Genomic DNA, 25736 nt, shown 5'->3' with positions numbered 1-25736 from the left:
CGGTGGTCCCGATGGTCCCGGTACGTTACCGGTGATGCCCGAAATACTTCCGGTGTCCGAAATCATCCGTCCTATATATCAATATTTACCTCCGGACCATTCCGGAGCTCCTCGTGACGTCCGGGATCTCATCCGGGACTCCGAACAACTTTCGGTAACCTCGTATAACAATTCCCTATAACCCTAGAGTCACCGAACCTTAAGTGTGTAGACCTACGGGTTCGGGAGACAGGCAGACATGACCGTGACACTTCTCTGGCCAATAACCATCATCGGGGTCTGGATACCCATGGTGGCTCCCACTTGCTCCATGATGATCTCATCGGATGAACCACGATGTCAAGGATTCAATCAATCCCATATATAATTCCCTTTGTCTGTCGGTATAGAACTTGCCCGAGATTCGATCGTCGGTATACCTATACCTTGTTCAATCTCGTTACAGGTAAGTCTCTTTACTCGTTCCGTAGCACGTCATCGTGTGACTAACTCCTTAGTCACATTGAGCTCATGATGATGTTCTACCGAGTGGGCCCAGAGATACCTCTCCGTCACACGGAGTGACAAAACTGGATCTTGATTCGTACCAACCCAACAGACACTTGCAGAGGTACCCGTAGTGCACCTTTATAGTCACCTAGTTACGTTGTGACGTTTGATACACCCAAAGCACTCCTACGGTATCCGGGAGTTGCACAATCTCACGGTCGAAGGAAAAGACACTTGACATTAGAAAAGCTTTAGCATACGAACAATACGATCTAGTGCTATGCTTAGGATTGGGTCTTGTCCATCACACCATTCTCCTAATGATGTGATCCCGTTATCAATGACATCTAATGCCCATGATCAGGAAACCATGATCATCTATTGACTAACGAGCTAGCCAACTAGAGGCTTGCTAGGGACACTTTGTGATCTATTTATTCACACATGTATTACCGTTTCCTGTTAATAGAATTATAGCATGAACAATAGACGATTATCATGAACAAGGAAATATGATAAGAACCATTTTATTATTGCCTCTAGGGCATATTTCCAACAGTTCGGCCTACCTCTGCCTGAGCGGTAGTACCGCTCACTCTGAGCGGTATTACCTCTTATCATCGGTAGTACCGATCCCAGGAGTGGTAGTACCGCTCTGGCTCGGGTAGATATGGTGGGTAACGTGCAGATTCCTCCCCCCCCCCACTATAAAAGGGGGTCTTCTTCCCCAATGATTTTCTGTCCGTTGAGTTCGTGTTCTTCCCCCACTGTTGACTTTCTTTGAGCTTGCTAACTCTCAATCCCTCCAATGATTCTTGCTAGTTCTTGAGGGAAAAGAGAGAGAAGATCTAGATCCACATTTTCACCAATCACTTTCTCCTCTTTGTGAGGGGAACCCCTTGGATCTAGATTGTTAAGTTCTTCGTGTTCTTCTTTGTTCTTCCTCTCCTTTTCTTCCATAGCATTAGTTGTTGTGGAGGGATTTGGGAGAGAAGGACTTGGGCACTCCTTGTGCCCTTGCCCTTGCATTTGGTGCATAGGTTTGAGTTCTTTACAGTGATACGTGGAAGTGAAGTTTGAGAAGCTTATTATCCTTCGGTACTTGGTACCCTAGAAATTGTTCTTCATGGATGCTTTGGCATCATAGAAGCTTGGTGGTGCCTTGGAGCTCAATCGTTGTGGTGCAAAGCTCCAGGCAAGCCTCGGGGGTCTCCAATTAGGTTGTGGAGATTGCCCCAAGCATTTGAGGTCATCTCGGAGTCAAAGTCCATTGTGGTGAAGCTCCATGGTGTTGTTGGGAGCCTCCAATTAAGTTGTGGAGATTGCCCCAACCTTGTTTGTACGGGTTCGGTGACCGTCCACAAGGGTCCCTTAGTGGAATCACGACATCTTGCATTGTGCGAGGGCGTTAGGAGCATTGTGCCTCCACAACGCTACAAATGGAGATTAGCATCCGCAAGGATGTGAACTTCGGGATACATCGTCGTCTCCACGTGCCTCAGTTATCTCTTACCCGAGCCCTTTACTTATGCACTTTACTTTGTGATAGTCATATTATTTCTTGCTATATATCTTGCTATCGCTTAGTTGTTTATCTTGCTTAGCATAAGTTGTTGGTGCTTATAGGTGAGCCTAGTTGTTTTAGGTTTTGTGCTTGACTAATTAAACATTAGTTTTATTCCGCATTTGTTCAAGCCTAAACCGTAATTATTTGAAAGCGCCTATTCACCCCCTCTAGGCGACATCCACGTCCTTTCACACTCTTTGTAGTTTTCATTCAAGATGTGTTTGGTTGCATGCATATCCTTGAGCGAGGTTCTCAAAGATACATTTTTTGGTCCATGTAGTTAGCTGGGTTGCACCAAAATTTTGCATGATCCTCAAAGCAACTCCCAGCCAAGCACGCAAGAATCAAAGAAATCGTAGTTTCAACTCAACTAGGTTCTCCTCGTGCAGGGAGGGGGACGTGACACCAAGCTCATGCGAGCGTGGATATGATGCGAGCTTGCGCGCGTCCTCCAAAATTGGTAGGAGTAATTATATAGTCACCCCGCAAACTACATCACCCTATTGAGCCACCTTCGACTCACCACCCGAACTCCCCTATCCGATCCTTCTTCCTCCTCTTCTCCGAGTTGTTTAGTGTCTCCTCCCTGCTACTCCGTTTCATTCACTCCTTACTTGTTGTAGGTTAGATCTGTGAGCACGTGATAGGAGCAGATGTATATGTGTATGGTAGGATATGCAAGGATTGCTTCATGATATTGTGTGAGGATGTGGTAGATCAGATGCTAGTGACGCTGTTTTGATGGTATGGTAGGTTTTTCTTGTCGACAGTGATGATGTACATGTTGGATGTGGTAGATTTACATTTTTCCCATGTTTGTTTCAATGCTAATATAATAGATGTGGTACTATGTTAAGCTTGATGAACAATCCATGTGTAGTATGATAGATGTGATTGTGTGTTGAGCTAATGATCATGCCGCGTGTAGTATGGTATGTACTATGCTAGATGCACTATTCTTGTTCAATAATCCTGATTAGCATGTAGGACATGACTAGCAAAGACTTCAGTCCATCCATTGTTCTGCCCAACAACCAGATCTTCCCCTTGTATGTTGAGGACTCCTAGTCGGTGCCTCCTCATACGTCTCAAATGTATTTATAATTATTAATTGTTTCATGTTATTATAATATCACTTTTGAATGCTTTATAGCAATTTTTTGGACCACCCGATTAATTCAGTACCCGGACCTAGTTGTTGTTTTCTACGTGTTTTTAACTTTTCACAAAATTCATATTTACAGAGCTGAAAATACTCTGGGGTTTTAGGGAGGTTTTATTAGTCAGATGATGGAGTCAAATAAAAGAGATCTCGGGTAGGAAGTTCCGAACAAGTAGTCTTGATGCGATGGTAATAGAGATACACAATTTTACCCAGGTCCGATCTCTCTCGAAGAGATAATACCCTACGCCCTGCTTGATTGTATTAATTTTGAGGGAGTATATATCACAAGTTGATCTACGACGAGGTCGGGTGTGTATGGGTTTGTCATCCACGAGCCCTATCCCTCGGTTAATATAAATACCCCGGGTGTCTAGGATTTACACATATGTCGGTTATATCTAAGGTAATCGTGGTGTAGGCGACTTCTAAATCTTGGAGAAGGCGACAAGTCTTCAGGAATTTCCATCTTGGCGCTCCCCGGCCTAACGAACATGGCTCGTTGATAATTACTCTAAGGGTCCTCAACCTGGCCTTCCTGGCCGGGAGATGACGTGGCAAGCACCCCTCCAGTCCAGGACACCATCAGTAACCCCGGAACTGCTATTTCAAGTCGAGGACAATCATCGGTTCTTCCGAGCTGCTGCTTCGTCTTCGATCGTCGGTCTTGGAAACTGGTTCATCATGTCTTTCCCCTTTTCTTGCGATTTGGTTGGGTTGGGCCGAAATGTGTTCACCTCAAAAATACGAGGAGCCTCTTCAAATTTTGCCGCTCTTTGACCAAAGCTCTTGTCATTTTCCATGTTACTTCTCAGCTTTGTGGACTCTTACGTGCTTCAAGAATTTTCTACAGGTGCAACCTCAACCCGGCGAGAGTGGATTCATGACGATGGCGTCGGTCGTCCCCCTTTCATAATTGTTGCTGGTTGGAGAGGCTGGTTACTCCATATCCGTCTTCTTCTCTTTTATGGTTCCTTCATACACATCGTGGTTATGTGCTATGATGTCGACGATGGCAGATTGCAAGTCCTGACGACAGAGAGCTTGCAACGAATAAAAGGCACAAAAGCAATTTGCGGTGAAGGTAAAGGACAAGAATGGTCCAGCTCGGCAGCCGCCACCCATAGGTCAGATCTAAATTTAAGCATGAATTTAACCAATGCGATCGACTGCGGCATGAGCAAAAATTATAGCACTAAAAACTTTTTTCGAATACGAATTTGATGGTATAATTTTTGCTTCCGTCGGAATCGCTCACATTGATTAAATTTATAATCAAATTTAAATCTTAATAAAAATTTATATTATGAAACAGAGGAAGTAAAATGCAAGGAGTACAAAAAATTGTGAGGTTCCAAACGTATAAAATCATTACTATATCTATACATGAATAGCATAGAAGACGTTTTTGCAGTTAGAGGGAGCAGCAAATTTTCCCACTGTCAGTCAAGCGCGAGGTCGCTTCCTGTTGCTGCAAACCAAACTTGTTGACGGCCGTGTCAGAATTCCCATCCCCCCATGGCGCTCCCGTCCCTCCTCTCCCACTCCAGGACACGCCCCTCCGTCCTCCGGGAACCTCTCCGGCAGGGGGGGCTCCGCGCCCTGCTCGCCCCGTGGGATCCCCCGCCCGTTCATCCGCACGACCGCGCCGCCGAACACGCCTGCACGCCACCTTCCACCGAGTCATCCTCTCCTGGTCACCACCGCCCTCCTCCTCTCAACTGGATCCGCGTCGGGGGCCGGACGGTCTCGTCTGGTGCTGGTAATGAACTCTATCTTGCCTAGATTCGGATCGATTCCTCTGTCAGTTCCCAAATCGTTCTCTTTCTCTCCGTCAAGTTAGTTGCGGATTTGTTCTTTTGTGTGATTCCTACTAATCTAATCAATCCATTACCCATTCCCATCCCAGCAGCAGTAGAATTACTGACACATGAATTCGGCACATATAGTGTTTTATTTAATTTGATTACTATTATGCCCTGTCCCCCTGCTCTTAGAGTTTCCATTGTCAGACGGTTGTTTCTTGTTATAGAACCAAGATTGATATGGCTCCGCCGATTTCTACGGATCTGCAGAACATTCCCACTCAGTGGCAAAATGCAGGGGACATGTTTATACTTACAAATCACAATCACAATAAATTACTTTGAACACAAACCCAATGGTATCAAGTTTGTATGGCATGACCCATGTGTAATTTGTTTAGTTATTGAGCAAAGCATGAATTTAAACAACCAAAATACTCCTGCATTTTCGGACAGAGGGACTAGTTTTTATTGGAACGAGTAAAATCTTATGACACATGATGATACCCAGGTACGTCCCTCACTCAATATGGATCGACAAACCATACTCTGACTTCTCATAGAAGATCCTATTGGACCCTGTGTCCACAACATCCCTCTTCCGGGCCTCCAGCTAGGATAGCAACAAAAGAAGCACAACATAGGGTGAAAGATCCGCTTGAAGTTCAACGACGTACTTTTGGTTCTGCGGCAGAACCCATCCAGAGGAACCCAGACTTTTCAGTGCTAAATTCTGATGATGTTTCTTTCTTCAAGAGCATATTGGGTGACAATGGAGTCGTTCAAGATAAGGACAGGGTGGCTGTTGCGAATGTCGATTGGATGGGTAAATACAAGGGTGCAAGCCAGCTTCTGCTTTTACCAAAAAGTACTAATGAGGTATTTCCGTCAGCTAGTCAAGTGGAATTTTAATTTAACACCAGGTAGTTAGGATTCCAGTTTCTGACATTTGCAATAACAAGTACTAGTATTGAAGTGGCAGTAATCATTTTAATCGTTTTAGCCTGATTTATAGTGGTTGCATGGTGACCTTTCTGTAATATTTCTAGTGACCCTGATGCCCCTTAATTTCCGTATTCTAGATGTCAATTAAGGCGTGATTATGTAGTTAGCAAATCTGTTTGCTTGGTTGCAGATTAATGTTTGTACAGTTGTAGCTTACGATTTACAGTATGTTCTGCCTTATTATGGTCTGTTCACACACTTGCATCCAGGCTATCAAGTTGTTCCAGTTATCATGCATGTACTTGTTGATGTCTTCCTACATGAAGTAACTATAGTACTCATGCACATTGTTCAGAAAGTTGTTAGCATCATATGCATTGGATATCTTATGAAAGCCATATTTAGTAGCAATGGAAAATCAACTTTGGCCGAATGCAGCGCCTCATAAGCAAAACACTGTAGCCTCTGGATAAATAACAAACAAAAAACATGCATCACACTAGTGACCTACACTAATAAATATTTCTCGAGCAACAATGCATTTGCAAAGAATGCTGATACCTCATGCAGCAAAACCAGGAGTATCATTTAGGACTACATTTCTATTTTCATATTGCTCAGTTATATCTAGTTCTCTACCATTCCTTATCTGACTCAACAAATTAATGTGAAATTTCGTTATTCAACCATTCTGTTCTCCAGGTTTCTAAGGTTCTTGCTTACTGCGACTCGAGACGATTGGCGGTAGTTCCTCAGGGTGGAAATACAGGCCTCGTTGGTGGCAGTGTACCGGTTCATGATGAGGTAATTATGAAGTTTCTTTTAATGATAATATCAATTATATCTTTATTTTCCTACAACAAACATATTTGTTTATTTCTTGTCTTAGTATCAGCGGCATACTACTTTAGATGAATATCCTTCTTGGTATTCTCTACTTTCTTTCTGTTTCCGCGTGCCTGAATTGCAGGGTATACTTCTTCACCAAAACGAACTATTTATTTATATTGCTCAGTCAGATTGATTAGGAAATCAGGGGAAAGATTACAATGGCGTTGATGGGTGCTTCGAGTTTCCATATTCATGTTCAGCATTACCACTACATTTTGCTGTAGTTCATCATACATGTTCAAATACTTGTTGATGTGGCATTTCTTCTGCTCATCTGTTTTAGACTTTCATGTTTTTTATGTATACCGCTTCTGAGATTTCCATGTTACTGATTTTCTTACATTTAGGCCCGAGATCACAAGTTTTATTCCTTTTGTCTTCAGGTGATTGTCAACCTTGGTGGTATGGACAAAATAATCTCGTTTGACAATGTGGGTAGAGTCTCTTTGTTTGGATTAGATGTCCTGAATTCTCTTATCTATCCTTTTTTCAAACTTAAGTTGTCTATATCCATAGTCCATGAAAAATCTTTGTATAATTTCATGAAAGAGCTGTCAGGTTCTAAGCATGATAAGTATGATGCTGTCAGGTAAATGGTATTCTTACTTGTGAAGCTGGTTGTGTGTTGGAGAACTTAAGTACCTTTGTGGAAAATGAAGGGTAAAGTCATCTTTGGTATTCCCTTTCCCTCTACGATTCTGTTCTAATTCGTGGTACATGTCTTGTATTGCATGCGTTTGATTCATAAATAATATGTTTTCTTTTGAGTTGTCGGGTTAACATTGACCCATAAATATTCATAAGTCCGTTGCTTATGTAATCTCTTTTTACGGGATTCCTACTTATATAATCACCAATGGATTCAATGTGGGCCAGTACAGTGATCACTCATATAATCTTGTCACCACATTTGACTTTTTTTTATATATGATCGATATGTTCCTGTTATTTTAAATAGAAAAATACCTAATGTTATATGTAATTTTACATTCAGATTTATTATGCCTCTTGACTTGGGGGCAAAAGGTAGTTGCCAGATAGGAGGGAACATTTCAACTAATGCTGGTGGCCTACGTTTCATTCGCTATGGCTCACTTCACGGAAATGTACTTGGTAAGTAGAAGTAAAACTTATATTTACTATGAGCACAAATCAGCTATTTCTGAAGTCACATGTTCTATATCTTGTTGACCTGAACGAAGAAAGGGCTTATGTGGAATATATTATCTGTTTTACAGTTTTTTTTGGTTAAGTTTCTCTTGTAAGGAGCAGGAATATGTTTGCTATTTGAGTAATTGTGTTGCAATATAAGTGCTGTAAATACGATGCTCCATGAAGAGAATCTCCTAGAAAATTTCAACTCTATGCAATGTTTAAGCCTGGAAATAGCTAGATGCCTGGATGATTTCTTTAAAGTACAAAGATGGTTAGCTCTTCTGTATTTAATTTTGGTCTTATTCAGGTCTTGAAGTTGTCCTAGCCAATGGAACTGTCCTTGACATGCTTACTACTTTAAGGAAAGACAACACTGGATACGATCTGAAGCACTTATTTGTTGGTGAGTATCGAATACAAACTATTTCCCTTCTTTCTGAGCATGTCATTAAATATGACTTATAGCAAGCTGTTAGTAAACACATGATTGATGGTTCAGGAAGTGAAGGCTCACTAGGAATAGTCACTAAAGTGTCAATACTTACACCTGCAAAGCTACCTTCAACTAATGTTGCATTTCTTTCCTGCAATGACTACATGAGCTGCCAGGTCTCTTGCAAACACTCATTTTGTATATCTAGGCATTGTTAGCCCTTGTTATCAAATTTATAGTATGATCTTTACTATAATGATTACTGCTTTTCATGTCCCCAGAAATTGCTACTGGCAGCTAGGAGGAGCTTGGGTGAGATTATTTCTGCATTTGAGTTTATGGATCGTCAGTGTATTGATCTGGTACTTAGCGAACTTTCAAAGAAAATTGCACATCATAGAGAAGAAACTGCATGCATGTACTTCTTGAACAGTAGGATGTGTTGATTTGTTTGTTATGCACTTAGCGAAAGAACACAACATATTGTTTTGACTGTGTTGTACATGAAGAAATTTTCCTCACTATCTTGTCTGCTTCCACATTTAATTTGGTAGCTTGTTGGTTTTGAAGGCTATGACGCATTTGGAAGGAGTTCATAATCCTTTACCCCTCTCGCCGTACAAATTTTATGTTCTAATTGAGACCACAGGAAGTGATGAATCATATGACAAGTAAGTTTTGGTAGCATAACCACAGTCTCCAAACATTAAAAACACACACAGAGCTATGCAGAAGATCAATTTGTTCAAACTATTAACTGAGAACCACCAAGCATGATAACCACTTTGTGAAGGTGAAATCCTGCATGGCTTGCATTTATCTTGGGCTTATTGTGATGAAAATTGTCAAATTAGATATGATGTCTACTTGTCTTATGTTGCTTTTCTTTTGTAGAGCAAAACTTGAAGCTTTTTTGTTGCGCTCAATGGAAGATGGCCTTGTAGCTGATGGAGTTATAGCACAGGATATTAGCCAAGCATCTAATTTTTGGAGGATCCGCGAGGTTCTCACCATACATGAATCTTTAGATTTTGTCAGTGACTAATATGGGTAGCCTTTAAGTTGGTAACACTCGTCACACGGCTAGTGTTCTATTGAAGCAGCACAAGGTTGTGGAGGAGCAACTCCACCTTGCTGCTACAAAGTGCACAACACAAGTGTTGAAGGAACTACTTCGACGTGCTGCGCTAGATATCGCTCTAGAGGCGAAATAGGCCAATGTGGCAGAAGGAGTTCAATCCAGAACTCCTAGAGCACAAGATCTAGTCCAAGATCTTAGATAAGAACAGCAAATTCTGTTATAGATAGTGAGATACATAGTGTGGTTACAAACTAGAGGCGGGTACCTCTATTTATAGGGCTTTGCGAAGCCTTCACATCTCAACTTCTACTTATAGCTAGAACACTCGTAGAAAACATTACTTAAGATTCAACATGCTACTCATAGCTAGATGGCTCTAGAAAATAGCAGCTAAAGATGAGAAAACAAAATAAATAATAGACTGGAGTAGAAGTATCAAGTATCTAGAAGTAGTCAAACAGATTTGACTTCTGATTCCTTTTTCTTTACCTCTCTCTATTGTTCCTCATCATCTATGCTGCCGTTTAATAATATAAGCTATGGATGTGTAAGCTGATGTTTGATGGTTAACACAGAGTCTCTGATATTTAGCAGTATAAATTAAAATGATAACCTTTGAAGTGCTCGAAAAATATATTGGCATGTTAAGTTTGGCCTATCAAACTATTTGGATTCGAACCTTTGGAATTGAAATTTCAAGTACGAAACCTATTTTAACCAAACCAAATAAAGTCAACTGCCTTTACCCGTTGACATAATTTGCGGCAAACAAAATTAATTAAATGGTTATGTGTTGTGGTTGCAGGGTATATCAGAGGCATCTGTAAAAGTTGGTGCAGTTTACAAGTATGACTTGTCCATACCTGTAGAGAAACTATATGATATTGTTGAGGAAATGCGCAGCCGTGTTGGTAAATTTTCAATTTTGAGCCATCAGTAGTCTAATCTATGAGTTGTTAACATAGTTCCTTTCTTTCCTAGGTGATATGGCAGAGGTATTGGGTTATGGCCACCTTGGTGACGGGAATCTCCATCTAAACATCTTATCAAGCAAGTACAGTGACGATGTATGTCTGATATGACATGGAAATAGATCATTTACTTAGGTTTGACTTCAGTTTATCATAGGTATGCGGCTACTCGCTTATTTTGTTACCTTGAATGAAAATTTCAGATTCTGGCACAAATTGAACCATTTGTCTATGAGTGGACTGCTGGCCACAGAGGAAGCATCAGCGCAGAGCACGGATTGGGGCTAATGAAAGCTGAGAAGATTCACTACAGCAAGTCACCAGAAGCAGTAAGTATTTAAATACCATCTTACCGCAGCTTGTGGTTGCACTTTGCACCCAAATAGTTACTTCAGTGCTATATAGAATGTTCAGAGTTAAAATCATTATTTCAATTTGTGAATAAGGCTACGTGTTTAGTTCCCTCTAGACCACGGCACACTTTAATGTTAGGTGTGACAGTGTCCTATTCTTTATTATTTTTGCATGACGTGACAATGTATTGCTCTTGACTATTTGTGCATGACATGTGTATGTGTTGTGCCACATTTTCATGAGAGAAATTTGGTTTAGCCTTTATCATCTGGAAACATTCTTCTGTTAGATCTTCAGTTATGCTCACTTTCCTATTACTCTTGAGGAGGAGCGTTTTTTGTGCGATGTTGGCAATATGTTTCAGTGGAGCTCTGCCTTATTCTTCTTCCTATCTTAAAGAACAATACTTTATGTTTTTCTTCAAAAGAAAAACTTCCAGTTCTGTTCCAACCTTTCTGCTAGTTGGCTGGCAATTTATGCTTGACAAAAAATGGTCTATTATGATCAGGTGCAGCTAATGGCTTCCATCAAGAAGTTACTGGACCCTAACTCAATTCTAAACCCATACAAGGTTCTACCTCAGTCTGCATTGTCACTGGAGCAGGTAGCCTTCTTTTGTTTACCCTTGAGTTGAATGGAGCTGAATTACATTTTCCCAATGTTTTTCCCTGATTCATGCAACGGTTTCCGACACCAGCAGGGTAGCTGATTGAGCTTGTTGCCTACCCAAATCAACTTCAGAGAACAGGTGGTGTTAACTTGGATGGAAGAGATGCGTCTGTACCCAATAAAATTCCAGTTGTTGTCAGCGTCTGGTGTATTGTAAACAATTATTCAGATGGACATCAAACTAGGGAAAATAATAATCAATTAAGGCCATGTACAACTCAGGTGCTTACATGGGCACCTCAGAGAATAAGAACCTTTTTTGGCTAGATCAGTTTACACAGGTGGTTGCTTAGCCTCCCCTCCCCCCTCCCCACAAAGGCGTGACCCCCTTTCTCTCACCGTATAATCACCCTGCATCGTAAGGCTGGACTTGCTTGAAGTTGTATTTGTACAAATAGCGGTTCCGTTCGCGGCGGCATGCTGTGCTTTGCTCATAAGGTTTTCTGTAATTTTATATATTGTATGAATTTTTATATATTTTGTTTAGTTAGTGTCTTTTGTTTTCTTGTTGTAGAAACTTTAGAAATAGTTCGTTTATCTTTGTTTTGCTGAATTAGGTATATTGGATTGTTTAGTTAGTGTTTCTTGTCGTAGAAACTTTAGAAATAGTTCCGTTTATCTTTGTTTTGCTGAATTAGGTACATTGGATAGTGTTGTTTGATGGTTTAATTATTACTCCCTCCGTTCCTAAATATAAGTATTTCTAGATGTTTCACTAGTGGACTACATACGGATGTATATAGACATATTTTAGAGTGTAGATTCAATCATTTTGTTCTATATGTAGGCCTCTAGCAAAATCGATTAAAAGACTTATATTTAGGAACGGAGGGAGTAGTGAATAATGTTGGTGGGTATGCCGAGTGTGGTTCATGTGGTCATTGAACTAAACATGGATCTCCCCCAAGTTACTAAATGAGAAAAACCCCGGCATACTTTGACAGAGGAGAATATCTGGAGCACCAAAGTACAACTCTGTACATAACATACTGGAATAAGGGGTCACAGCACCAATCATACAAAAAATGTTTCTCTTTTTAATCCCGTGGCTTTAGATTAAGTGAGAATTTTTAGAATCGATTAAAAGCTGGCTCACTGCATACATGTGGTCGCCATAGTTAGTTTGCACCTGGAGCGGGAAATTCAATAATTTCTCACATGGAGAATTATACCATTTGAAGGTGAAATACCAACTCGGGTCTTCCCTTTTGGTCCTTTAAGTAAGTCTGGGTCCTCAGATGAAAGATTGGAGTGTGGTCTTCCCGTTTGGTCCTTAGGAATTTACAAATGGGGCCAACAATACATATTTTCGAGCTGGCAATACCTCATTCGATCCGTCGGGGAGGCCTAGCTTGTGCTTGTGAGAGGTTGGTTTTGGCAACACATGGTTCATGGTTGAAGTTGGACACATGAGGCGAACGACAAAGGAGAAGAGATGACAAGCACAGGGTGCATCGTGTTCGTGGCTTCACCCATGGGGCTGTGGCGTGGATATACCTAAACTTGAGAATGGTCTCATACTTGAACTATATTTAAACCATACCCATATATTTATCTTTCAAAATCATACTTAAACCATACTCATTTGATATCATTTTGAGCTCAACCAAAACTAAACCCATTATTTTTTCCACCCAAACTAACTTAAACCCAATACATAACCATGGGTTTAAAACCAATACATAACTATGGGTTTTTTTAATATACATATAATTGCACAAATTGACAAGTTAAGAAGCAAATGAGATAGAAAAAGTATAAGTGCATCTACAACAGTTTGAGAACAAAGTTATCCTTGAGATACAGTCAACACACAACAAAAGAAAAAAAATACCCACGTGTGAATAGCTCACTAACAAGTGTATTAAAACAAAATTACTTAGCCAAAGCACAAGCAAACATTTTTGATTTTTATGTGGTATTTCTTCATAATAGATAATTACATAGTGCATTACAACATGCATGTGGATCAAATATATTTGTTCTCGGTCATCGTTGGTTATTGCACATAACCAATGCCTAGAAACCAGTTTGGACCCATAGTTTTATAACCGTTTATAACCAAACTGTTTAAACCCATAACCAACTATACCCAAATCAAAACCAAACTAAAAAAAGCTCAGCCCAATAAAATCTAAATCAATCAAACCCAAAGTAATAACCGAACAGTTACATCTGGTTTTCTAATAACCATTCCCAGGTTTAGATACACCCCAGAATCTCATGCAGCGTCGAGTTTGAGCTCGCCGCGAACATGCAGGTGTTTCTGCGTTTGGTAATGGAGATGCAGGGAATGTTGTTTTCTTTTTCTTGGGGGCACTTTTACTTTAAACCCTGAATTTGTAGAGGTTCGGTAAAACAGACCCTCACGTCGAAATCCATGTCGATTGCATTCTAAACTATGCAATCCCGGTCTAAAATAAACCCTGAGTTCGTTTGTCAAACCGGGATTGTTGACGTGACCGGGATTGGGCTGCGCTGCGAGATGCACACGCGGAAAAGATTGGGTTAGCCCGGTCAGGCCCATTCTTTATACAATACGGACTCAAAAAAATAAAGACGAAATTACATGACCAGAAAATAGCGTTCCCCTAATATTTTTTTAATACATTGTATACATTTTTTGAAATGTCTCAAGCATTTTTTTAAATGTGTGAACATTTTTCAAATGCAACGTACATTTTAAAATTACACACATATATATTTTTACAATATTTAAATATATTTTGAAACGGTTTTGCTAATTTTCATTCGACTGAAAACAATTCGTTTTCAGTCGGATATTGTGTCCGTTCGGTCATTAGTCAGCGATTCATGCGTCCTTGCTTGGTTATTTGTTTTAGGAGCAATGCTACACGTACAGGAATTTTACATGAGTTTTATGGGCTGAGCTAAGGTGGAATGTATTGATTGGTGATCAAGATGAAGCGGGCCCCATCCCAAGAATCAGGGGAGGAGATTAGTGAGGAGAAAGAGCAGTCCGTAAAACTCCTGTAAAAAATTCCCGTACGTGTAACATTTTTGTTGTTTTAGCGGGCTCGCTCATGTCTTTATGGGCTATTGGGCTGTCCGTTATCCCGCGTTGCTGCCTGTTTTCTTTTCAATTCTGCAACTGCTCTGTTCGATTTGTAACTTGTATTCTTTTTACCCCATCGTCAGCGACAGTTGAAGCGAAGGCATTGAGAGCATGGGAGAGACAGGGGCGACTCTATGGCAATTTTCATTCTGAGCTTTCCCTCTCTCGTTGCTTGAACGTTTGGTTGTTGTTGCCGGCCGTTGTGCGTAGAGGTGCTCTTTGAAGTGGCTGGCCATTGTTGTTCTCCCTCCCCTGCATTCCTTATTCTTTTTTTTAGATCTTGGTTCGTAGATAACACTAATTTTCTAGTCTGCTCCTTATGTTAATTTTCCCTTTTTACAGTTGGCTAAAGGTTTTGTACTATGCAGGTGTCACTAGGAATAGCTTGATGCATGTTTGTGTGTTTTTCTGTCAAAAGGATTTCACATTTCAACAGAGCAATACCCATGGCTCTTCTTTTTTCCTGTTCTGTCAGACCTCTTGCTGTTGAACCTTAGCAATGCTAGAGAGGATTTTTTGACAGAACTACTACTCATGTGATCTACTGTATTTTTCAGCCCTTGTTCCCCTAGAGAACTTTTGACTAGTAATGGGATCTAACAAACAGAGGTGTCCTGTGACCACAGAGTGATGCTAGAGACACTTGTAAGGATGATTTGCAGTGTTAATATCATTGTAATTTATGCATATAATGACTGTAAGTTCTGTGTAAATTGACTGTAAGTTTCTAAAATTGGTGACTGCAATTTAAGGTACTAATATAACTGTAATTTTTTTTCTTAGAATGACCGTAAGTTTTGTGTAAATAGAACTGCAAATGGCTGCTTACAGTGTCCAGTGACTGTAAATTCAGTGTAAACAGCACTGTAAGCACATTAATTACCGTGTAAATAGCACTATGATTTCTTGTGATATTCTCATCTAATTTGATTTGATGGATCTTTTGGTAGTGTCGACCTGTTTGTTTTGAGATGAGAGAAATGCAGAGGATTTATTTGCACTGTAGAGAATTTGAATCAGTTAATGTAGCGATCTAGGATTAGTTACTGCAGCGACATTTTCTGTTTGAAAAAAGTGCACTTTTTTAAATGTACATTTTGGAAACGTGCAAATTTTTCTGAATTTCTGAAGAATTTTCGGCAACAGGGACTTTTTTTAATATATGTACAAATTATGAAATTCTGAATAAATTTTGAAACCGCGAACATTTTCTGAATTTTTGAAAGCACATTCCAAAAATGGAGCATTTCCTGATATTCTGAACAACAATTTATAACTGTGGATATTTTCTGAATTTATGAACAATTTTAGGTAACAGGAACATTTTTTAATATATGTACAAATTTTGAAATTCTGAAAAAAAATTAAACCACAAACATTTTTTGCTTTTTTGAAAGAACATTTGAAAAATGGAAAAATTTCCTGATATTCCGAACAAAAATTTATAATTGCCAACATTTTCTGAACAATTTTCGGCAATAGAAACATTTTTTTAATATGTACAAATTGTAAAACTCTGAACAATTTTTGAAACCGCAAACAATTTTTGAATTTTTTAAAACACATTTGAAAAAGGAACATTTCCTGATATTCCGAACAAAAAATTGTAACTGCAGATATTTTCTCAATTTCTGAACAATTTTTGACAACAGGAACATTTTTTTAATATATGTACAAATTATGCAATTCTGAATAAATTTTGAAACGGTCCGGCCCACCAGACGAATTCGAGTTGACACGTTTTGAGGGTCCGATTTAGACGAAGATTGTATAGTTCAGGATGCAATCGACCGGGATTTCAATTTGGGGGTTCATCCGACCCAACCAATACAAGTTCAAGGTTTAAATTGAACTTTTTCCTTCTTACTATGGGCACGTTTGGGTCTCCTATTTTCATCTCTATAAAAGGCAAGTATATTTTAGAGCTTTTGAGAACCCAAAAAGACGCAGATTTAACCTATGTGCCTGGTGCCCGGGTGTGTAAATATCTCTCAAAACAAACATTACTAAAAACAGCTCACAAAATAAATAACTCTGTATATCCAACAGGACAAAACTAGACTCCAATTTATATGAACCTAGACGACTATTTAGCAAAACTTAACATGACTTCACACTAGGACAGAACTTAAACTCCAATATATATGTGACGGTAGATGGTTGCTTCAGCATCATTTCCATTGTTCAAGAATCGCTTCCAAACTTGGACATAAACCTCTTCTTTTCCCTTATCTGAAAGAGAAGGGTAAAAATTATATCAGAGAAATAAATAAACAATTAATCTCAGTCAGTTAGTTATCATCTGCATGTAATTGTTTTGCATTGACAACTTTATACAATAGTTGACAAATCTAAATATATTAACGAAGAACAACTCTTAAGCATACAGTGGGGAGATATTGCTCAAAAGAAGGCAAGAACAAGATATACAGTGATATGATAACCTCCACGCGTAGAGGGGTAAAATAAGGTTCTCACCTGATTGCTATGGCCACACTTCTTCTTGCGGCAGTTGGTCGCCCTAAGGGGTAGGCGTGCATAGCACCTGCAACAGAATGACGAATAACTCAGATATGTCACAAATTGCGAGCACAAAAAGCTACCCCGTCCCATAATATAAGACGTTATTAGTTAGGCATTTTTTTCCTTTCTTTTGGAAAGAGTACTAGATTGGCATGACACATAAACATGTTAGACTAGATCATAAAGCAACCATGCACATGTTAATTAATGATCTACATATCAAGCATCTACTAGTTAACATGATAAGCTGAAGGTGAGAGTTGCCTCGATCAACTTCTGTTTGGCTAGCTATTCAAACCGACACACCTTAAACATCAAGGACACATTTATCTACAGGTGTTATATATGTGCATCTCCCAACAGAACAAAAAAGGCAAAAGGGCACAGTTCATGAGCTGCATATATACCTGCGGCAGACTAGTTTGTTCTCATTGTACTTTTGAGCAAGGATGCGGAGGTTGGGTTCGAGGTTCTTGGGGTATTGACCTCTGCTGCCGCCGCGGAGGCGCAGCACCAGGTGAAGCGTCGACTCCTTTTGGATGTTGTAGTCGGCCAGAGTGCGGCCATCCTCTAGCTGCTTCCCGGCGAAGATGAGGCGCTGCTGGTCCGGCGGGATACCTACATCATCAAAACACAAACTTACACAATTATTAGTTCGTCCCCTATGAATTGATCTATGTACAATCCCTATCGATTTGTCAAACAAGAAGCATGTCCTACGGCAGGTTACCACAAAGGAACCAACAAGCCGATCCAAAGCTATCTTATCCTAACCTCTGACAAGCAGAAAAGTTTTTATCTAGCTTAGTGAGACAACATGGAGGGTGCATTAGCTATGAACTAAATTCGACAAGCTTACCAAGACCATATATATTAGCCGTGACGTGCGCATGGTAAAATCAACAAAGACAGACAATAGGCATGCTTTATAGCAACTACACAACACACACTGTTAAAGAAAGACCAGATGCAACGGTGCTGAAGACGTACGTACGAGTACGATCAGCCGGCGGCTAGACGGAAGAGGTGGTGTAGTGATTCGTTCAGATATATATATATATATACCTTCCTTGTCCTGGATCTTGGCCTTGACGTTGTCGATGGTGTCTGAGGACTCCACCTCGAGCGTGATGGTCTTCCCCGTCAGCGTCTTCACGAAGATCTGCATCTTGCCGCACGTCGATGGCTCTCGCTCTCCTCTCGCCGGGTTGTGGTTGGTGTTGGTATCGACCGCTGCGTGAGACGTCCCTTTTATATAGGCAGGGAGCCGAGGGGGTGTCGGGGCCGCTACGAAAAGCCCCAGAACCCTAGCTAGCACGTAGAAACGGGAGGCGTGGCCGCCAAGAAGCTCGCGACTCGGGTCGGGCAGCGGTCTGGGCTTCTGGACAGCCGCATGATAACTTTTTTTTTTTACAAAAACTGTCCTTATCTTTAGGGAAACGCTGTCGTCCCACCGACGGATCCTGATTTCACGTCCACCGTCTCCTTTGTTCGCCACGTGGCCGGGCGGACGAGCCGTGACCCGTTTCCTGAAACAACTCCATTGTTTCTGCAACTTGGAAGTAGTTGCAGAACGAGGGACCCAGGCATGGCGACGACGGCTTCCACGGGAAGAGCTCGTCGGCCGCCCCGCCGCCGGCCGCCTCGCCGCCTAGAGCTCGCCGGCCGCCCCGCCGGCTAGAGCTCGCCGGCCGCGCCCGCCCCGCCGGCTAGAGCTCGCCGGCCGCGCCCGCCCCGCCGCCAAGAGCTCGCCGGCCGCCCCGCCGGCTAGAGCTCGTCGGCCGCCCCGCCCCGCCGCCAAGAGCTCGCCGGCCGCCCCGCCGCCAAGAGCTCGCCGGCCGCCCCGCCGGCTAGAGCTCGTCGGCCGCCCCGCCCCGCCGCCGAGAGCTCGCCGGCCGCCCCGCCCCGCCGCCAAGAGCTCGCCGGCCGCCCCGCCGACCGCCCCGCTGCCAAGAGCTCGCCGGCCGCCCCGCCGGCCGCCCCGCCGGCCGCCCCGTCGCCTAGAGCTCGCCGCTCGCCGGCCGCCCCGCCGCCTAGGTAGTGGTTCTGCAACTTGAGCTTTGTTGCAAAATTTCCTGAAACATGACCCTTGTTGCAAAAAATTCTCCCGCAAAAACGAAGAAAAAAATCCTGCAACAAGCAAATTGTTTCTGAAACTCGACCGTTGTTTCAGGAATTAACAGATCCAAAGTTTATTTCTTGCAACAAAGCGAAAGTTTCCGCAACTCGAGCATCGTTTCAGAACCATGCGGCGGGGATGCAGGGCGTTAGATCGCCATCCAACGGCTAGCTAGGTGACGGATAATTTTTAGAAATCATCCGGCGAATGCGTAGCGTTCCCCTTATCTTTATCTTTACCTAATAATAAAGAGGCTATCGCTTCCGTCGAAAAACCCACCGAGATGATTTTACAAAAAAGCCCTTATTGTTTATGACATTAAACTCGTAGTATATATTAAATATTTTTCTAAATACTCATATCTTTTAAACCGTAACTCCAAATTTAACATATTATACATGAAATTTGATTAGAAAAATATTTAGAATTTAAATATGATATTATTTTATCTGTTAAACGTTTAATAAAAATACTATCTAGGGTGCAATCTTAATAAATAAGTCATTATTCGTCTTTCTTTCATACCGGTACTCATCCGGGTTGGGGATGAACACGTCAATAAAATCAGGATTAGAGATGAAACTGAAGGTCACTTGACTGATTCTTTGTACGTATTAAATCTACATGCAAGCCGTGTTAAAATAGAAGACCTGTGAAATTTTGAATTACATTTTTGTAAGATAAGATCATCTTTATTTGTATCGTAACTATAAATTCTCAAATTATAGACATTTTTTATAAATTAAGAGCGTGTGTCGTGTGGTATTTCTTTCTCCCGTTGCAACGCGTGAGCCTTTTGTCAGTCTATATCTATACCTATTAATAAAAGAAAAATAAATGTTTATTTTCAACCGGATGATTTATTTCTCTCTTTTAAACCACGCGCTATGGTCAACACGCATCCTGGTGAGGGCCTGCCCACCACGTGCGTAGCCTTATCTTTTCCGGGCTTGCTGAAACTCAGCTAGCTGAGATTCAGCCATGGTCGCAATCACGTCGAGGGCCGTCGGATCTTTTTTGCGTCGCGATTCGTGTTTTGGTGAGTTAGCAGTTTTGCGCGGCCCGTTTTCTTATCTGTGTGCGGCTCGGACTCATATTCGCGCGTGAGTTTGCAGTGTACAGCCAGGCCCATTGCCGTGTGGCCGTTTTCAGTGTAGAGCCGAGGCCCATGTCAAGTCTAGGGTTTTCTTCTGTCCCAGTGAGCGACAGAAGAGGGTGGCGGCCAGCGGCTTGCGGAGGAGGTTTGGAGCTCGAGAAGGAGATCCAGAGCAGCGTTGTTCGCCAGTGCGCGAAGGAGATCTAGAGTTGCGACTTCTGCCGGCGCCAGAATCATCTGTGATTCTTCCATAAAGGTTCTTCTCCCGTTATTGTTTTTGTTTTTTTTCCCGCATTTTGTGTTGTTCTAAGTACGAATCCTCATATCTGAGGGTGTTGATTAGTTCGTTGTATGGGTAGGCTGTAATTAGTGTTTGAGGGTGTTGTTTTGTTTGTCGAATGTTTATGCAGTCTAGCTTTTTTTAGGCCTTTTTTTGGTTGATATATGTGTTTCTTGCAGCAAGTTTTTTGAGATAGTCTAGCTAATTGAGGTAGTTTGTTAATGTTGGATAAATGTAGATAGTCTTGAGGCCTGCAGATGTGCCTATAGTTCAACACCTTCAGACATGAGGATTGTTAAGGAGCCCTTGTTGTTCCCTCCTAGATAGATGTTTTGTCAGGGAGCTTTTGTTAAGGATGTGTCCCTCCGGTAGTTTATGTAGTTAAATGTTTTGAGCTAACAATAATCTGTTATCTCTGTCCACTGTGACATGAATGCCATTTTAGTTTTTGAGAGATCATTTTCTTGTTGTAGTTAACTGGAGATTGGGGAGCAATGGGAACAAACGCCTTTAATTATGTCTGTGCAATGATATCAGCGGCGGAGTTGATGTGTGTTTTTTAGCTGTAGTATGGACAGTGAGAATTTTGTGTCTCTCTATCAATGATAGCAGGGGAGCTAATTCAAATTCAAATTCATTTAGGAGAATCTGTTAACAGTTATTTTAGAAGTAGTATGTATTTGTTATCAGTTTATCATGTCCGTCTATTTTTCTGATGCCAAAGCTGTGAAAATGCCACCGGTAGCCTGAATTCATTTTTTTTCTCGTTGTATCGAATTATTTTGTTTGACACTGAGTAGGTGAGGCCTTTACTTCATGATATGAGGGCTCCTTTTTTGTTTGTGGTATGTGTTCTTGAAAATCACTATGGCTTCATTATAGTTGTTGGTTTTCTGTTTTTGTTTACTATGACTGAATTGACATGTGTCTGTACTGGTTTTGGTTGATTGTTATTTCAGACAGATAAGGCTTTTGTTTTTATTTCAGTCAGATAAGGTTTTAGTTATTTCAGTGTATTCGACGATCATCGATGCATGCAAATATGTTTTACCTGTAGGTTGTTGTCTAGATGTAGGTTGTTGGTCTGTTAAGATTCGTGCGGTGGTCAGTTTGTCAGCAGACCATTTTTTCGCAGAAGATGTGTGCTAGTTCAGTGTATTCGATGATGATCGATGCATGCAATATGTTTTTTAGCTGTAGGTTGCTGTCTAGATGTAGGGTGTGGGTCTGTTTCATATGTTTTGATATGCATGTTTCCCTTATCTCTCATCACGCTTTTTTTATCTCTCAAATGGTGTCTTTCACTAGCTATCTCTTTTGTTAACACTTTTCTTTGTATCACTTGCCTAAACTTCTTATAATGTGTTCAAATGGTGAACAATTTTACTTTTTCTTCATGTGATAGTGTGTGGATGTCTACATTTGTGAGTACTGTCAGTAAATACCTTTATTTTTATAAATTTTTTTATTTTAAGTGAACATTCAATTATTGTGTATGTAACCTTCTTTTATATTTTCTTGTACGTTCCAAAGGATGGTTTGTCCAGTTTGCCATGCCTATTGTGAGAACAGCACCACGGATAGATGGGGAGTTTACGTCAACAATGACGCTGATACCTTAATAGTAATGTTTCATCCCTTGGTTCTTACGATGTTGTTTATGTATCTATTTTCTGTTTTTTACTCTCTAGTTATTTATTAAATTTTTGTTTGAGTTGCTAAACCTTTTTTTTACTCTCTGTTTTTGTATCTTTTGTGTAGAACATACCATGCACTATAAGGGACAGTCTAAAGCACGTTGCTGAAGGGTTCTTCAATTTCAAAGCGTATGATAAAAGATATTGTCTCCAAGTGTACAAAGGGTACAAGACCACAGTGATGGGAGGCAATGATTGGGCGAAGTTTGTCTCAGACTTGAATCTTGGGGATGGTTCATTTGTCGTTTTTGACACATCCAAGCGCTCGGCAGTAGCGTACGTGGCCCATCTTGGTTCTGTGCATGACGTGCCAGATGAGGACGAAGCAAGCGAAGGTGATGGTGTAGATATTTTGAACATTGAGTCTGATGACGAGGTGTTAATTGATGAGAATGAGGAAGTAGCTGCTCCAGAACTTGTACACATATGGTTGTGTTCTAAGCGATGATGAAAGATCATTGTTGGATGTGGTTCTTTCCAACAATGATGGCTATATTGGATCTTTTTCATTCACCGGATGACAACCACAAACATAAGCAGGAAGATTATGGTAAATGTCATGCATACTTACTTTTTTTTGTTCACTGTGCATTCTTTACTCTAACATTTTTTTCCTTTTGTTTTTATATGTGTATATTACTAATATGTAGAAAATCCCAAGGAAAGTCGCTCAACAACTGAACTTACCACTAGTGGATGTAGTTGGCATTTGCATTGGTGCTGGTGAATGCATGAATGTTGCATACCATACTAATTGTGATGGCCGGGTGGTTTTTAAGAATCAATGGGGTGTATTTGCAAGCCAGAGCAACCTTCAAGAAGGCGATGGCATTGTTTTGAGCTTCAAACCCAGCAATGGCGGCGACATAGAGGTCGTATGTGTTGTGCACATTCTGAAGATGCCAGCAGTATAAAAGAATGTGTTCTTAGAGGAAGGAAGTTAGTCTTATGCATGTGTTTTTCTTTTTTCATCCAAAATGTGTAGGGGCAATCACTTTCCTCTCTCAACAGTGTAAAAGACTATGCCAGCAGTGTAAAAGAACTTGTTGTGATTTTTGCTATTTTTCTACCAGTAAGCAGTGTCTTTGAAGTATGAGAGTTTGAAAGTTTTTTTAGGGCAATCACTATGTATGGAATTTTTTTATGTAATATGATATGATGTGTGTCATTACGTCTGTTTATTTTTTTCTACCATGTGATGTGACATCCTGTGTGTTATTTACTTCTTTTTTTTCTCGCATATGATTCCGTACTTTTTTTTGTTTTTGACCGTTTCAGTAAACCCGTTTATAACAGGCATTAGTTTTTTTCCCGATGGAAAAAAATAGTGATGTGTTTGCCCGCATTTTTTCCACACATGATATGTGTTTATTGTAGTTAATTTTTTTAGTTACTTTTCATTTATGTTTTTTCAGTTTTGTTATTCATGGAAAGGATACATCAACATGATATTTACAAATTATCCGTTCAAGATGCGCTCATTTTTTTTATGCTTGTTGCAATTGCAAGTTTTTCGAGTTAGCTTGCAATCGCATTTTTTTGAGACAAATCATAATTGCAAGTTTTCTGAGGTAGCAAGTAATCGGAAGTTTTTTAGGTAGCCCGGAATTGCAAGTTTTCCAAGGCAGCAATTGCATCTTTTTTTTGTCGGAGCATGCAACCGTAAGTTTTCTGCAGCAATACGCACTTGCAGGTTTCCCGAGTACTTGCAACCACAAGTTTTTTGCAGGCAGCCCACAGTCGCAAGTTTTCTAAGGCAACCTGCAATTACAAGTTTTCCATAGGTGCCTCGGAAAATTAGGTCGCCCCTCCCCTCCTCTCTATTCCCGGCCGACGGTCGATTCTACCGGGGCCCTCGACCTTTTCCCATTCCCGAAATCCCCAACCAGACCAAAGCATCCCGTGTCTGTCCGGCCAGCCATGGAGGCGGTGGCTGCCAAGGATGCGGCCTTATATGCTTCGGTTGCAGCAGCTGCTACCGCCATGGATGCGGCGGTGTCTGCCAAGGACGTGGCCTTTGACGCTTCGGTTGCAGCGACTGCAAGTTTTTTCGAGGTACCACTGTAATTTTGCAGCGGCTGCAAGTTTTTTTATGCCGGTTTGTAGCTGCAAGTTTTTTGAGGTAGCCCACAACTACAATGTTTTTTGAGGCAGACCGCAATTGTAAATTTTTTGAGGTAGGCCGCAACTGCAACTTTTTTGAGGCAAGCTGCAATCGCAAGTTTTCCGAGGCAGGCCGCAACTGCATGTTTTTTGAGGCATCCACAACTGCAAGTTTTCTGAGACATGCTGCAACTGCAAGTTTTTCGAGGGAGGCCGCAACTGCAAGTTTCCGAGGCAAGCTGCAACTGCATGGTTTTTCGAGGCATGCTCCAACTGCATGTTTTTTTCGAGGCATACTGCAACTGCAAGTTTTGTAAGGCAGGCTGCAACTGCAAGTTTTCCGAGGAAGACCGCAACTGAAAGTTTCCGAGGCAGGCCGCAACAACATGTTTTTTGAGGCAGACCGCAACTGCAAGTTTTCTAAGGCAAGCTGCAATCGCAAGTTTTCCGAGGCAAGCCGCAACTGCAAGTTTTCCGAGGGGAGGCCGCAACTGCAAGTTTTCTGAGACATGCTGCAACTGCAAGTTTTTCGAGGGAGGCCGCAACTGAAAGTTTCCGAGGCAGACCGCAACTGCATGTTTTTCGAGGCAGACCGCAACTGCAAGTTTTCTAAGGCAAGCTGCAACTGCAAGTTTTTCGAGGGAGGCCGCAACTGCAAGTTTTTCGAGGGGAGGCCGCAACTGCAAGTTTTCTGAGACATGCTGCAACTGCAAGTTTTTCGAGGCATGCCGCAACTAAAAGTTTCCGAGGCAGACCGCAACTGCATGTTTTTCGAGGCAGACCGCAACTGCAAGTTTTCTAAGGCAAGCTGCAACTGCAAGTTTTTCGAGGGAGGCCGCAACTGCAAGTTTTCCGAGGGGAGGCCGCAACCGCAAGTTTTCTGAGATATGCTGCAATCGCAAGTTTTTCGAGGGAGGCCGCAACAGCAAGTTTTCTGAGACATGCTGCAACTGAAAGTTTTTCGAGGGAGGCCGCAACTGAAAGTTTCCGAGGCAGACCGCAACTGCATGTTTTTCGAGGCAGACCGCAACAACAAGTTTTCTAAGGCAAGCTGCAACTACAACTTTTTCGAGGGAGGTCTGCAAGTTTTCCGAGGGGAGGCCGCAACTGCAAGTTTTCCGAGACATGCTGCAATCGCAAGTTTTTCGAGGGAGGCCGCAACTGCAAGTTTTCTGAGACATGCTGCAACTGCAAGTTTTTCGAGGGAGGCTGCAATTGCAAGTTTTCCGAGGCGGACCGCAACTGCAAGTTTTCTAAGGCAAGTTGCAATCGTAAGTTTTTTTAGGGAGGCCGCAACTGCAAGTTTTCTGAGGGGAGGCC

The 25736-nt window shown here is 41.4% G+C and overlaps 2 protein-coding genes across 4 annotated transcripts; one reads left to right on the top strand and one right to left on the bottom strand.

Moving 5' to 3' along the window:
• Positions 1-4640: 4640 nt before the first annotated feature.
• LOC123427830 (probable D-2-hydroxyglutarate dehydrogenase, mitochondrial) lies at positions 4641-12012 on the top strand. 3 transcript variants are annotated; one of them, XM_045111966.1, is made up of 16 exons: positions 4643-4980; positions 5535-5902; positions 6671-6772; positions 7243-7290; positions 7449-7519; positions 7854-7972; positions 8322-8417; positions 8514-8623; positions 8729-8809; positions 9018-9118; positions 9342-9450; positions 10334-10439; positions 10510-10595; positions 10703-10828; positions 11362-11457; positions 11554-12012. In XM_045111966.1, exons 1-16 carry the CDS (start codon positions 4737-4739, stop codon positions 11560-11562), a joined length of 1872 nt encoding a protein of 623 aa, XP_044967901.1. In that variant the 5' UTR covers positions 4643-4736; the 3' UTR covers positions 11563-12012. The 3 variants fall into 3 exon arrangements, with proteins under 3 accessions (XP_044967902.1, XP_044967901.1, XP_044967900.1); XM_045111965.1 differs by having other exon boundaries at positions 4644-4980; positions 11551-12012; XM_045111967.1 differs by lacking the exons at positions 11362-11457; positions 11554-12012 and having other exon boundaries at positions 4641-4980; positions 10510-10656; positions 10753-10828.
• Positions 12013-16549: 4537 nt separating this feature from the next.
• Positions 16550-18329, bottom strand: LOC123427828 (ubiquitin-like). Its single transcript, XM_045111963.1, has 4 exons — positions 18187-18329; positions 17529-17739; positions 17077-17143; positions 16550-16830 (listed from the first exon to the last, which is right to left on the bottom strand). Exons 1-4 carry the CDS (start codon positions 18287-18289, stop codon positions 16783-16785), a joined length of 429 nt encoding a protein of 142 aa, XP_044967898.1. The 5' UTR covers positions 18290-18329; the 3' UTR covers positions 16550-16782.
• Positions 18330-25736: the final 7407 nt, after the last annotated feature.

Source organism: Hordeum vulgare, chromosome 2H (assembly GCF_904849725.1).
Source record: "Hordeum vulgare subsp. vulgare chromosome 2H, MorexV3_pseudomolecules_assembly, whole genome shotgun sequence".
Classification (NCBI taxonomy): Eukaryota; Viridiplantae; Streptophyta; class Magnoliopsida; order Poales; family Poaceae; genus Hordeum; species Hordeum vulgare.
The sequence above is the reverse complement of the archived record's forward strand: the minus strand, read 5'-3'. Positions and strand labels throughout refer to the sequence as shown.